This window comes from Argentina silus, assembly GCF_951799395.1.
Source record: "Argentina silus genome assembly, chromosome: 3".
In the NCBI taxonomy this organism is placed as follows: domain Eukaryota; kingdom Metazoa; phylum Chordata; class Actinopteri; order Argentiniformes; family Argentinidae; genus Argentina; species Argentina silus.
In genome coordinates this window covers 3,378,107-3,393,795 of record NC_139657.1, presented here as the reverse complement: position 1 = coordinate 3,393,795, position 15,689 = coordinate 3,378,107, and the positions used below count along the sequence as shown (strand labels likewise).

Sequence of the window (15,689 nt, the reverse complement as noted above, 5' to 3'; positions counted from 1 at the left end):
GTTACATTGTTCAGTTGCTAGGTCGTCTCAAAAGTCACGCCCCAGATTTTCATCCGTTTACCTGTTTTTACCTCAGGTGAGAGGCGGGCTCTCGCCGTCAAGTGAGGTGATTAGCAGAGGAGAGGTTGTCGAAGCGGTAAAATGAAATGCTCTCATCGAACGTAATGGGCCTGCGTTGTAGACCCGGATATGGGGAGGTCGCATTTCACAGCAGCCAAATACGAATATTAGTAAGCGTGGCTGATGATAATTAGTAGGAAGCAGGGCATAAACACACACACACACACACACACACACACACATACACACATACACACACACACACACGCACACACGCACACACACACACACGCGCACACGCACACACACACACACGCACACGCACACACACACACACACACACACACACACACCTTGATTACGTAGCTAACAAGGACACAAAGAGTCTGTCTGCTATCTCTCTAGCACTAATTGCTCCTAATGAGGAAGTCTTGATTAAGGTGCAGGTTCTGATTTACAAGGAAGTCAACGGTGACTGTCATTGCCTCCCTTTCTCCCACCCTAATTGTTCTTTTCATTATTCATTCGCCCTGTTAATTGTTCCTGTCAAAGGACCTCATGTATTATGGAAGCCATTGTTACAGCCAAGGGTTTGCCTTAAATTCTAGGTCATTAACTTTAGATTTATGCCACAGATTGTATCTTAGCAACCTGGAATGTTAATTTTGAGTGTGTCCATCCATCCATGCTGCAGTTGTGTGTGCTGAGGACAAAATCACAAAACGCAATGTTTGGTTTGCATCTTATACACAGTATGTTGAGGCAGGGTCATGATTAAAGGGTGCGTGTGTAACATTCAAGCTTTCTAAAGGCTTCCTTAAGCCTTCCCCTCTGCTTCTACCTTATCAGGGGTCAGTTTCCCCAAATCTTCGTAGTTTAAGCAGTACTTAATTCCTCCCCACAAGCCAGCTTCAAAGCCGCCAGAGAGCAACAATTGTAAAAATCAATGTGTGCAGGTCAATCTGCTGTGCGTGAAAGAACTAAATTGTTTATATGAAAGAGAGGCCTGGATCATCAAAATAAATAAAGTACTACTTAAGCTACGAAGCTTTCGTGAAACCGACCCCAGAACAGGGATTCAATGAATATAATCCATGTCACAGATGGGGCTACCCTGATCCTTGGCTGCCTGTATCAGTCACTTCCACCTCCTTGCCCCCCTCCCCCCACACACACACACACACACATCTGCCAGTGTTGCCCAGTTCATCATCCTCTACCCTGTCTCCAATGGACACCAGCACTCCTGCCTGCTCTGAACCCACTCATAAGAGAGAGAGAGGGTAGCTGAGCTGCATGGCTTAAACTGTGGCACAGTCTTCCCACGGCTGTGTAGGTCATGAATAAACATGAGTGGACTTGGTCACTGCCAGACAGTGTGGGTAAACACTGAAAGGCTGGCCCCGGACTGCAGATGTGATGTGATGTGTGTGTGTGTGTGTGTGTGTGTATGTGTGTGTGTGTGTGTGTGTGAGTGTTAGTGTGAGTGTGCGTGCGTGCGTGCGCGTCTGTGTGTGTGTGCGGGTATGTCTCTGTGTGTGTGTGCGGGTATGTCTCTGTGTGTGTGTGCGGGTATGTCTCTGTGTGCGTGTGTGTGTGTGTGTGTCTACGTGCGGATGTGTGTATGTGTCTATGTGCGGGTATATGTGCGGGTGTATGTGTGTGCGTGTGCGTGTGCGTGTGCGTGTGCGTTTGCGTGTGCGTGTCCTCTCACAGAGATCCGGGGGGCGAAGAAAGCGTTGCCTGCAAATACTGTATGTCTCATGTGGGAGTTTCTTCTATCACAGTGAAGCCTTGCTGCTGCATTAGCGGTACAGCAGGAGAGCTATCTGTCAGCTGTGTTCTACGGTGGTTACAACCACAGGCTTCACCTCAAGTGGAGTGTATCAGTGGAGGCTGTTGGGGGCAGAAATCGGAGGACCGGCTCATTGTAATGCATGGAATGGAATAAGGAATGGTACTGAACACACATGTTTGATACCATTCCTTGTTCCATTCCATGCATTACAGCGAGCCCTGGGCTCTACCTACTCTGTAGAGGATCAGTGGAGGCTGGTGGAGGTAGAAATCAGACGACGTGTGTTTGATGCCATTCCTTATTCCATTCCATGCATTATAATGAGCCCGTCATATGATTTCTACCTCCATGTTACTGGCACGTCTTTACCCACTAATTGGACAGAGTATGCACCATTAGTATATGTATACGGAAATACTAGGAGAACATTGCTTGTAAACAGCTTAATCAGAATATTTGTTTGTATTATCTTCTTCGGGGAAAGGGGCGATAATTGGAGTATTGGGTGCATGTATAGCACAGTAAACACAGAAATTGATGTACAACAGGGTAGGCTGGTGGAGGTAGAGATTGGAGTATGGGCTCATTGCAATGCATGTGACCGTCCTCCGATTTCTACCTCCACCAGCCTCCCCTGGCATGTACAGTTCACTAAACATTGCCACTGATGTACAGGTGTATCTGCTTCGATCCTTAAATGCGAATCATCTCCGACAGAGCTGACAGAACTATTTCTATCCATCTTTCGAAATGTTGAAAGAGTCCTGAAATCCTTAAAAGCTTTCCTCCCTCCCTCTGCAGAGTGTCGGGTCCTGGAGCGCCCTGTGTTTGAGGTGCTATTAAAGCTCCCTGTGCTTGAATGGGTCGGAGGACGCCGCTGCCGTTCATTGCTATTTCATGAGGCGTAGTCCTCTGTATCTCCTGCTCCGTCCAGCTGTCTGCTCCAGGGGAGGCCGGTGGAGGTAGAAACCGGAGGACGGGCTCAATGTAACGCATGGAATGGAATGAGGAATGGTGTCAGACACGTGTGGTCCAATGTCTACCTCTGCCACACGTGTTTGGTACCGTTCCTCATTCCATCCCTCGTTCCATGTTCCGTCTGCAGAGAAAGGGGGACTGGGGGACTTTTTCTTTGCAGGTAAAAGCAGCATGATAACTATGCCATGCCATAACCTGTCAAGGTCAATGAGAGGCACAGACTGACTGCATCCTGTGCTCATTTGAATTATAACTTTTGAAATGTCCTTTCTGGTTCTGTATTGTTATTGTTAAACACAGACTGTATTTACTGTCATACTGTGATGTACTGTATCCCTTGTGTATATATTGGTTGTTGTTGTTGTTGCTTTTTACCCTGACTGCGCTAGAAATTTCCCATTGGGGACAATCAAGATATCGATCGATTGATTGATTGATTGATAGAATACAGAGGTCCATATATCCTGTCCTTGTTAAGCCAATGTGAAAATGGTGTCCACCACAAATGTGGACGTGGGGATATGGCCTGAGTTGTACACGGTGAAAAGAGCCAGATCACGTACTGTGTATTAAAGAATGATGTGTGGGCGCCCCCTGGTGTACAGAATTAGAACCCCGGCATAGCAGCCCGAACAGTGTGTGATTGAATCACAACCTTCTCTACCAGCCAGGTAATCTAGTTGGGGTTGGACATTCAGTTATGACCTTGTCAAACAATCCAATTTGAGCCAGTGCCCGAGGGGTTGTGGTGCTGCACACAGACAGCAAACGAACTCCTCGCTCCTGTTGTACACGGTGAAAACGTATTACCGGATCGCCTCCACCGAGTTGAGTGTAGTGTTTCCTTGGCTCTGTGTGGAGAGAGCCACATCACACATGGTGTGTGAAGAGGCACCACTCTGTCTGCTATCATTATCAAAGGCTATTACGATGCCTCTTTCCTGCTCTTTCATTTTCTTCTCCCTTTTATTTATTTTTTTCCATCTAGGACTACAGCCTCTTATGAGTAAAGATTAAATTAAAACCTTCAAAGTGTCCCTCATTCGACAGAGTGAATAATTCGGGGACAATTGTAGGACTTCATTAGCGTCTTTGTGTGTGTGTGTGTGTGTGTGTGTGTGTTTTGATGTGTTGCACCATGAGTACAGGGGGCCCAAAGACCCAAACAACAAAACACTTAGTTGCCTCATTTCTGAGGATGCCGTTGCCTGGGGAACCCATTGAGGAAGATGTTTTGTTTTCGGTAGTTGGAGGACATGAAAGCAAGATCTGAGGGGATGTGAGAGTGTGACATATGATCAGAAAGGGTGAGGCTAAGAGGTCCCAAATGACATGAAACAGTGACAAACAAGAAAACATGGCCTCCTGAGAATTAATAATCTGTTTCCCTGCTGCACCCAGCAACAACAATACACTCAAAGAAAGGTCAAATATACACACACAAAACAAAAAAAACAGGCAAGGCAAGTGAATAAGATTAAGCTTAAACTTTTATTTATAATATAATACAAGAATATTCTGTGCAAGTTTGGTGGGGGCGTGGACCTGTACATTATCAACAAAGCTTTATAAATTCAACACAACGGCAACCTGCAAGCAAAAGCATGACCGGTACAGTTCAGCCATGATTGTGTGAAAACTGATGCATCTCATCATGATACATGTCATGTTATATTATACACAGAGTTTACACGAGTATATTGCAGAGGAGGCTGGTGGAGGTAGAAATCCGAGGACGGGCTCATTGTAATGCATAGAAAGAATGGAATAAGGATTGGTACACCTGTCCATTCCTCATGTCTGCAAGACTGTGTGTCACATTGTTACTCATACACTGGGGGGGGGGGGGGGGGGGGGGGGGCACACATGTTCGATACCATTCCTCATTCAGTTCCATTTTCTTTTTTTCTTTTTTAATATGTTTTTTTTGGGCATTTCTGCTTTATTGGGATAGGGACAGTAGAGATTGACAGGAAGGATGGGAGAGAGAGAGGAGGGATGACATGCAAGACGTGTCGAGGGTCAGAATCGAACCAGGAAGATTGCGATTATGCGGTATGCGCATTAGTGTGCTACGCCACCAAGCTCCCCCCCACCATCCTCCACTTTCTACCTCCACCAGCCTCCCTTGGTATATTGGTTGTCCTGTATAAGATTACATAAGTATATAAAGTGCAAAAGAAATTAAAACACTTACAGTAAAGGCATGGCCCTGAAGTGTTGTCCTATACTAGTGTTGGTACACACAGGGTCTACAGTCAGGGGAGGCTGGTGGAGGTAGAAATGGTGGAGGAGGGCTCACTGTAATGTATGGAATGGAATTAGGAATGGTATCAAACATGTGTGTTAACTTTGATACCATTCCCTATCCCGTTCCATGCAATACAATGAGCCCGTCCTCCGATTTCTACATCCACCAGCCTCTATTTACAGTATACAGTATCTGGCCTCAGCTAGGCAGTATCACAAAATGATATTGCTACAAGCTCATTTTGCTAATATGATACAATGTATGAAAGGGATACCAATCTGTGCAATATATTGAATTGTACAAATATAATCAATATGAACAGCTGAGAGAAAACGTTTAAAATTCCCCTTTTTCTTTACAATTAAAAATAGACATTTTGTATACCGCTCCTTCTGCACCGAACATAGCACCACAGGATCTCACGTTTCAAGCCTAGAAATATGAAGTTACCTGAAAAGAAATGAGCCATTTCTTACTTGAGAGGAATAAGGCATATCTGTAATTTAAAATATAAGACAATATAAGCACTGTTAGTTACTAGATCACATGCTTTTTTTTTTTTTTTTTTTTAATATGTCATAAATTGTATAGTTCATATTCTTAAATGTTTGTCTCTGTATCTACGTTATAAAAAGCAAGTGTATTCAGAGTCACAGTTGAGTCTCATCAAAATCACAGGAGAGTAGAGAGCAGGGGAGGCTGGTGGAGGTAGAAATCGGAGGACGGGCTCATTGTAATACATGGAGTGGAAGGTGGAATGGTCAACATGTGTTTGATACCATTCCTCATTCCATTCCATGCATTACAATGAGCCTGTCTTCACAGTTTCTACCTCCACCAGCTTCCCTTGGTAGAGAGATGGTGGGGTCAGTCTGACTGTCCAGGCCAGTTCTCCACGCCAACCACCAGGTTCTGGAGAGCATCTAGGTCTGCTGGGACCCCTGTTGACACAAGCAGAGAGAGGGTCAGGATGAGTCCTGTTGAGAGTTGTGCGTCTTTGAAATCCTTTGAAGTGCGGTTGTGTGTGTATGAAGCATGCTCTAAACCGGTGATCCTCAATCCTGGTCCTGGAGAGTCGCAGTGGGTCCTGTTTTTTGAGTGCTACAGTATCACACCTGATTGAACTAATAACCTAATATTCAACACCTGGATCACACCTGAATCAGGTGTCACTGCTGAGCTCAGACAAAAGCCTGCAGTACTGCGACTCTCCAGGACCAGGATCCAAAATCACTGCTCTGAAGTTTGAAGTTGAAAGGTTTTTAGGGTTTTTAGCACACTTCACCAGGGTTAGGGTTATGGTTAGGGTTTATAGAACACTTCACCAGGGTTAGGGTTAGGGTTTATAGAACACTTCACCAGGGTTAGGGTTTATAGAACACTTCTCCAGGGTCACAACACACAAGATCATATCAAAACAAACACATGAAATAAGGGTAAGTACGAGAAAATATAAATAACCAAAGTGAAAAATAAATAAATACAATGGAAAATAATGGTTTATTAAAGTGAATACCTTGCTGGATTTAGGGCTGTTCACAAATTAGTTTGCATGTGTACTGTACTGTACTGTACACAAACCAATAAGTGAAGAGAAATCGTAACGTTTTTCAGTTGCATTCAAAATAATTAGAGGTCATAGTTGAGGTGGACCAATTGGTTAGGTTATTAAAATAAGTAAGCAGTAGGTAGCTTCTTCAGATAGTTCACTCCTTCTAAGGAGTAGATTTTCACAGCAACGATCATTGAGCAACAAGTAGCAAGATCAGACCAGACACACGTTATCAGGTGATTTCTCAAATTCACCAGCGGTCAGAACCCTTACTGAGTTGGTTCTCTTGCGTTTCCAACAGTCTGGATTGAGGCGTTTCTGCTCGTCGGCCAGGGCCTTGGCCTCCACGGTGTACATCCTCCTCTCCTCGTTCTTCATCTTCTTCCACTTGTCGCCCAGAATCACGCTGATGGCTCTGGAGGTCAAAGGTCAAAAGGGTCAGGGGGGGGGGGGGGGTCAGGGAAGGTCTATATTTATGGCTCTTTTTCTCAGTTGTCAGCAACTCGGTTCCTCACGTCTTCTCCACCCCGCCTCCGCCCCGCCTCCGCCCCGCCTCCACCCCGCCTCCAACCCGCCTCCAACCCGCCTCCAACCCGCCTCCACCCCGCTGCCCACTCATAACGCAGAGGAGGAGAAGACACGCTGTGTGTCAGCGGAGGCTGGGCTCATTGTGATGCATGGAACGTAATGAGGAATGGCATCGAACACGCGTGTTTCATACCATTCCTCATTCTATTCCATGCACTACAATGAACCCGTCCTCCGATTTCTGCCTCCACCAGCCTCCACTGCTGTCGGTTCCTCCCCTTAGATCTTCTCCTCCAATGCCTTTTGAGGAGGAAGTGGAGGACAGGGGGAGAGGGCGCGAGAAATTTAGTTTTTTGACAATGGAGAAATGGGCCTGTATCTCAGCCCTCAATTCAGGTGAGGTATGGGAAGCAGGGGAGGCTGGTGGAAGTAGAAATCGGAGGAGAGGCTCATTGCAATGCATGGAATGGAATATGGAATGAGGAATGACATAATGACATTTTAACTGATTCCGTTCCATGCATTACAATGAGCCCGTCCTCTGATTTCTACCTTCACCGGCCTCAATCGGTTAAGACAGAGGAGTGATGATCTCACAACGTGAGAGTAACCCATGGTGGCAAAATATGTTTTTAAAACGAGTATCGAAAGCTCAATTATCAAGACAGCTGATAGCTTAATGCTCTTTCTATTAAACCTCATGGGCTTCTAATTGTGCCTGTTGCTGAGGGCTTTGAAAAGCCACAGTCCACTCAGACACAATCCTAACATACAGCTTCTTTCATTTTGTAGAACATAACAATTGTGTCAGAACAGTAGGCCTTGTTCTACTCCCACACTCACACACCCACACCCCCCCCACACACACATACACACACACACACACACACATAAACACACATACACACACCCCCCCACACCCACCCTGACGTCATACCCTGAGGGAGGAATCTGCCCTAGTTCTGCCAGGGAGGAGGGTTGGGAATTGAATGGGTGCTCCCCATTAAGTTATAACACTGAATGTACTGTTAATATAAACTTATTGACTGGGAAAGATAGCCGGTGCCTTCTTTAGTGATACATACACTCACCAAACACTTTATTAGGAACACCTGTACACCTTCTCATGGTGGAGGAACACCTGTACACCTTCTCATGGTGGAGGAACACCTGTACACCTTCTCATGGTGGAGGTGGTGGAACGGTATGGGGAATGTTTTCTTGTTCAATGTTTCTTGTTCACAGCCTATTTGAGGATTGTTGCTGACCATGTGCATCCCTTCATGGCCACAATTTACCCATCTTATAATGGCTACTTCCAGCATGATAATGCACCAGGTCACAAAGCAAAAGTCATCTCAAACTGGTTTCATGAACATGAGTTCAGTGTTCTTCAGTGGCCTTCAGAGTCACCGGATCTGAATCCAATAGAACACCTTTGGGATGTGGTAGAACGGGAGATTCACAGCTTGAAAGTGCACCTGAAAAATCTGCAGGAATTGCGTGATGCAATCATGTCATCACGGACCAGAATTTCAAAGGAATGATTGCAACATCTTGTGGAATCAAGGCCACAAAGAATTGAGGCTGTTTTGAGAGCAAAGGGAGGCCCTACCCAGTATTAGTATAGTGTTCCTAATAAAGTGTCCAGTGAGTGTATACATATATACAGTACCAGTCAAAAGTTTTGACACACCTTGCCAAGAGTGTGCAAAGCTGTCATCAAAGCAAAAAGATATAAAAAGATATAAAATATATTCTGCTTTGTTTAACACTTTTTTGTTTACTACATAATTCCATATGTGTTCCTTCATAGTTTGGATGTCTTCAGTATTAATCTACAATGTAGAAAATAATAAGAAATAAAGAAAAACCATTGAATGAGAAGGTGTGCCCAACTTTTGACTGGTACTGTATGTAAACCTATATGTCTATGGCACCATAGACATCAGCAGTGAGCACTCCCATAGACATCAGCAGTGAGCACTCCCATAGACATCAGCAGTGAGCACTCCCATAGACATCAGCAGTGACATACAGTACGCACCTGTTGTCCTTCCCAGGGTACATCTGCGTATACTCCACCCTGTACTTCTTGGCGAAGAGCATGAAGGCGTTCATTGGCCGCTTGCATTTGGTGGGTGTGGCTACGGTGGCTGTCCCTGAGGTATTGCTCCTGTTTGATTTGCTACTGGATGAGTGGGAGGGGCCAGACGGCTCCAGATCCCGCCCAAGTTTGTCACTGTCTGGGCTGACGGCGCCCCCGCTGGACTGGGAGGTCCGACGCTGGCGAGCCATGTTGCTAAGGACGTAGACCGCTGACGAGTCCAGGGGGGTGAAGTCATAACTGCGGAGAGATGGGATATTCATTCATAACAATATCCATGAAAACGTCATCATCATCGTACTGTACCTTAAGCCCTATTCCCCCTAGAGATAATGGTAAAATGCCAGAAAAGATTTCCTGGTATTTTATTGTTTGACCCCCATTTACACACATAACTGCAATGCAGGTAAAGTAGGAGGGGAGACTTGGGGAGTGTTAAGGAGGGGGAGGGGGGGGGGGTCACATGACAGAGTGGAATACAATACAAATGTAAATTAGCATACCTGCATTTCACCTCTGACTAACCGTGACTTGGTCTGCCACAGGTAAAAGACGGTACGCCCCATCACAGGTCAGTGTACACAGACAACAGTAATGGTAAATCATCCGGGACACGCCTTCGCGTAAACAGGGCTCATGCTGCGGCTGGTGGAGGTAGAAACTGGAGGACGGGGCTCATTGTAACACAGGGAACGGAATGAGGAACGGTATCAAACACATATCAAACACATGCGTCTGATACCATTCGTCATGCCATTCCATGTATTACAACGAGCCCGTCCTCCCGTTTCTACCTCCACCGGCCTCCCCTGCCAGTGTACCGTGCCTATGCCTTCTCTACACCTTCCAGTCACACCGAGGCCCATACCTCTTAAAGGTGTCGAACACCACAGAGTCGTCACAGTTAATGGCGTCTCGGTGGCCCGGAGGTAGACACAGGTCGCCCACCTGCATCTCATAGCAGGGGATCCCATGGTGCACCACAGTAAGGCTCGGATAGAAGGAGGACCACCCTACAACGGAAATATGAATGGAAATGTAAACAGCAGGGGAGGCTGCTTATTCTACCATGAAGGTTGGTAGAATAAGGAAGTAGTAACCACAGTAACGGCGGATGAAACAGTAGTGGATTTGAGGATACATGCCCTGTAACTACTTTGTATATACATTTAGGTTCCAGTTCTCAATGTTCTTTGTTTAGACTGGAAAGAAATGTTGTTTCATTTGTTTGTTTGTTTGTTTTTTACCTTTCTTTTTCACGAAAAAGGGATGATCCAATCTGCACTCTGCTGTTAAAAGGCCATCTTCTGGTGAACCGGGGTCGAAGGTCAGCTTGAGCACCGCCTGGCGGTAAGACACGGTCTCCTCATGGGCCACTAACTTCAGACCCTCAGAACCATAGCTCTGCAAATCAACACCACAATCACTGTAACTGCATGAAACAGAACGAGGAATGGTATCAAACACACACGTGTGACACCATTCCTCACTCCATTCCATGCAGTACAAGGAGCCCGTCCTCCGATTTCTACCTCCACCAGCCTCCCCTGGGTTGAACCCACCACCAAAGAAGAGCTGGTACCTAAGGTGTCATCCAGATGTACAGTCCAAGCACGGCTGAATGGCTTAGTTGTGTTACACGTTGTTGTCATGTTAATCTAAATGTATTTGTGCTGTGCTGTGCTGTAGTCATGTTAAATGTTATCGTTGTGCATATAGGAAGACGTGTTATGTACAGTAACAGGCTCTGGTGAAAAATATAAAGATTTAATACCAATAATAATAATAATACAACTATATAATAACATTTTGATTAGTTACGGTATGAGTCAAGTTACAATATGTTTGTTGTGACATGAAGGTGACGCTGTACAGCAGCAAGGCAGGGTGGTGGAGGAAAGTAAACGCTCCATTCTACCGTTCCTCATTCTGTTCCAGGCACTACACTGGCGGTGTAAGCTCCGCTATATACCTTGAGGGAGTTGGATGTCATCATGCTTTCATCATCGGACTCGTCGTCAGAATCTCCGAGGTCCTCGGCGTCCTGCCACTCCACGTTCGGGCCCCTGTGGAAGCGCAGGCGGGTGCCTGCATAAGCAGACAGTCATTACAAACCACTCAGTCAAACCAGGCAAAAAGGCCGAGAGAGGAGAGAACAAACAAAAGAGGCCTGAGGGAGGAGCCACTGAGCTGTCACACGGATGTTTATACAGTAGAGGCAGGCCGATATGTTCCTTATAAATGTACACTGTGATCAAGCAAATCCCACCGAGGGAACAGGTCCATTTAGGAAAAGTAAACACAGGTCGAACAGGACATTCTGTTTTCCGGCAGTTGCCTGATACAATCAGTCTTGTGTCATGTCAACTTTTTATCAAACTCTTATCTGGGCTTTTTCCACAGCAAGGCAGCCAGGTATGAGGACTTGTGCAAGGCCACAATGTGAGAGTGAGGGGGAATTCTAAAAAAAATAAAAAAAATAAGCCTAACAAGCTGCAACGTGTGTGTGTGTGTGTGTGTGTGTGTGTGTGTGTGTGTGTGTGTGTGTGTGTGTGTGTGTGTGTGTGTGTGTGTGTGTGTGTGCGTGTACCTTTCAAGAAGCAATGCCAGGTAGTTGAGGGCCAGGAGTGAGACCACCCCATGTCCTCATCATCTGAGAACGACGACATGCTGAAAATCCCGGACTCTGATTCGCTGCTGGCCTGGTTGAGGTTAAACAACACAGAGGCTGTATTTGTCACAGATGGCCACACACACAGCTGCCAGCAGCATTCCCAAACAACACTGCTCAGTAGATAAACAATAGAATGCTTGGTGATAGGCCAAAGGCTAAGTGGGATCCTTTTCGCGTCCGCACCTTCAGGTGACACCAAATTAACACAGCGGTCTTTGTACATGGGTTTTAGTGCTGTGTGCCACTGTCCAGCAGAAGCAAACTGGAGCCCTACGGTGGAGATTCACAACAGTTAAGGTAAGTGTTAGGGTTAGGTAAGGGTAAGTGTTAGGGTTAGGTAAGGGTAAGGGTTAGGGTTAGGGTTAGGGTTAGGGTTGAAGAAAGGATCGCACTTAGCATTTACCATAGTTATCGGATCCACAGAACAGTGGTGAAGTGAAGGGGTCTTACCCTGACACGCCTGCGCTCCCTGAGGTGACCCCTAGAGGGCGTGGGTGCACTGCTCGCCAGTGGGGGACGGGCATAGGAATGTAAACTATTACTGGTGGAGAAGATGTGCACAGGGGATGATCTGACAAGGAACACAAAAGAAAATGTATCAACCTACCGTACCGTACCGTACCGTGTGTGTGTGTGTGTGTGTGTGTGTGTGTGTGTGTGTGTGTGTGTGTGTGTGTGTGTGAGAGAGAGAGAGAGAGACTGTGTGTGTGTGTGTGTGTGTGCAAACCTCTTGTGGGGGGCATCCTTCAGTAGGGGGCTCTGAGGGCTAGTGGCGATGTTGGCCAGCTCTGTAAGCCAGTTTGACCGAGGGGAACTGCTGGGCTCCTGATGGGACACGCTGGCTCCAACCTGGAACAGCACTGGCGGGGCCTGGTCCTCATCCACCTCCTGCAGCTCTGGGAGGTCATCTGGAGGGGGGAGGGAGGGGGGAGAGGGGGGAGGGAGGGGAGGGGGTGATGATACTGTAAACACAACCATTTTAAGTGCAACGGGAGAACTATGACAGCCAAATGTCTCTCGTATTCACAGAAGCGCCACACACAGTAGCTCAATTTCACTAATGAATGAATTCAATGAGTGGGATACATTATTATATAAAACAAAGACATTTACATTATTTTCCACAGCAAGACAGTGTCTCCATTATGTAGCCTTAATCAGGGGAGCCCTTATTAGTGTTTGCATACAATTAATTCGGAAATATGTGTGTCAATAACTGTGTCCATTCATTGTTGAATGTGTGTGTGTGTGTGTGTGTGTGTGTAGTTTTTAGGCCTCTGTGATTTACCATAATCCATTTGCACTTCACTGGAGGGACTCCTAGGAGAGGAGGGCAGGTCCTTGCTGCACTTGAGAAGATCAAAGGACTCTTCCATTCTTTTAGCTTTCAGATGGGATTCTTCTTCTTCTTCTACAGTACTTTCACAGGCACCAGGTCAGTCTTAACTTCCCATACCATATTGTGCCATGTCAGCTTTCCTGTCTGTAGACATGTTCAACATAAATTGACTGATTTTGGTCTGTCAATGGTATTTAAAAAAAATACCCCATATGGCTTTAGTCCTATTGATTGAATAATTGTAGGCTATTCATGCAAATTCATTCAAACTCTATTTATGTCCAGTTATTCCGAAACATTTTACAATTAAGAACATGCACTGGTTTAAATAAAAAGCGTTTATTGACAGATCTGGGTCGACAAGGAGGCTGATTGCATTCTATAGTTATAGCGCCCTGAAATAGACATCCTTGCATGAGCATTCATTTGGCCATACATCAAAAAACTAATTCGCTGCTAAGGAATGACAGCTCTCTAAATTAAGTCCTTTGTCTGTAGACATTCTCTCTCCGTCACCGAGAGAGCTGTCATGTGACCAATGCATGCAGGCCTTGTTGATAAACTTTAGTAACTTCACGCATGCGCCACAGAGATCATTCATTCATAACTGCGTAACAAGAAGGGACAAGAACGATAACATAACAGGATTACACAAAAATGATACATGTAAGCACCATCATTTGATGGCTAACGGCAATCAATTGCCGAATTGGAAGAAAAAACATTACGCTGCCACGTGATCGACCAATTACATCATAATTCCAGACAAATACATAAATACAGGCTACGGTTGCATGACAGCTACAATGTAACTCTAAATAACTACTTGATCGAGTCCCCCGCCCCAAAAAGGACGCGATCAAATGTATTGTCATATGCGACGCTAACCTGATCTTTCAAAGCCAAGGTGAACAAGAAATGTTTATCTCGAGTGAAGTTGGCGTACATATGACAACGGTGACAGCTGCACGTAAACCACCAAATGCGATTATTGTAACCAGGGATCGATGATCTGGCAGCAAAAACTGTTACGATAGTAACTTGTAAACAAAAGAATGTCAACAAGTTGAGACACGATCGACGCACTCGCCAGTTCGACGATATGGTCAAATGAATGAAGCGAAAAATATGTTTAACGTGCACGCAGTCAGTCCGAGGTTTTCATCAAAAGAAACTTTTGACGATGCTGTCAACTTTGCAACTTGTCTGTGTGGCTCTTTCAGCTGAAAGCTTGCTCGACAGCTAGCTTATGTTACAACCAAAACAACAAACGTCACAATGAGGAAAAAAAAAATCTGTCAAGAACAAGTTGTCATTCGACATTGACCAACCGAATGACAACCCCGCCACTTCACAAAGCTGCTTCCGCTGAATAAAGCAGTGTAGATTGTAACATTGCATATTTTTCTAGATCACTTTTAACATGTATTTCTTTGAAATCTAGCTATTTACTTCCCACTTACCAACCCAGTCGCCATCAAGTAACTCTCTGCAATTCAGAGGAGGGGTGGGAATGAATACTTCCAAATATGGTAATCTATTGGTGGATAAAAACGTCAATATGAGGCGTCTGTAGGTGTGATTGGTGGATACTCTTGAGGCTACAGAAGAGGGCTTGGTTTAGTTTATTGATCAAATGCCCATTGGCTGAACGCGTACGCCCGTTATATCCCTGTAACAGCTGATTGGTCACGATAGGGAGGATACAATATTCTTTTGTTGCATGAATCCTCTTATTATCGTTCATGAACATCTGACGAACAACAATGTAACATTGGCCGAGTTCATCTCATAAAGGATTGTCATGTACTGTAATCATAGAACCGTTGCATTTGTTGTGTAGCTCGGTCATGCGCGTTTTTGTTCATAACAAGCCACAGCACAGGGAGTGTGGGTGCACGGCACTGTCATCTCAGAAGCTGAACTATGAGCAGAGCAAACAAATAAACAACATTGATTTCAATGGCTATGAGAGAGACACGCACGTAACTTAATATAAAAGTTTTTTTTATTATTATTATTGTAATGAAAAGTGAAACATCATAGGAGACATATCCAATAATACTGGATGTTCTCTGGTAGACGCTGAGGAAGTCCGTACGTCACAAGCTGCAGAATGTAAACAGAACTGGAGACCCTCGTCATTTCTGGAGACAGACGTCATCGATTGAGAGCCAAAGAGAGTGAGCGCCGTAGCCAATTGACGATAAATGCCATTAAATTAATCAATTCACATGAGTAACTAGCAGTACATGCAAGCTTAGTAAACCTTTGGGCCAAATCAGAACATATTTACAGTTCGTTAGGAACCGCTCAGATGCACGTTTGCTAGCAATCATAACGGTGACCGTCTGTCTCAAAAAAATAATGTCTCTCGTTATGTTTATATGGTGCAGTTTGTG

General features: G+C 45.3%; 1 protein-coding gene across 1 annotated transcript; it reads right to left on the bottom strand.

The window, feature by feature from the left end:
* Positions 1-4,332: 4,332 nt before the first annotated feature.
* Positions 4,333-14,765, bottom strand: LOC310801801 (HMG box-containing protein 1-like; the record flags this gene model as incomplete). Its single annotated transcript, XM_083665950.1, is given in 12 exon segments — positions 4,333-6,028; positions 6,913-7,054; positions 9,215-9,514; positions 10,143-10,287; positions 10,522-10,678; positions 11,247-11,362; positions 11,865-11,976; positions 12,399-12,519; positions 12,676-12,856; positions 13,237-13,363; positions 13,366-13,431; positions 14,751-14,765. Coding segments are annotated over 12 exon segments (1,500 nt in total). The 3' UTR covers positions 4,333-6,010.
* Between the last annotated feature and the right edge of the window lie 924 nt (positions 14,766-15,689).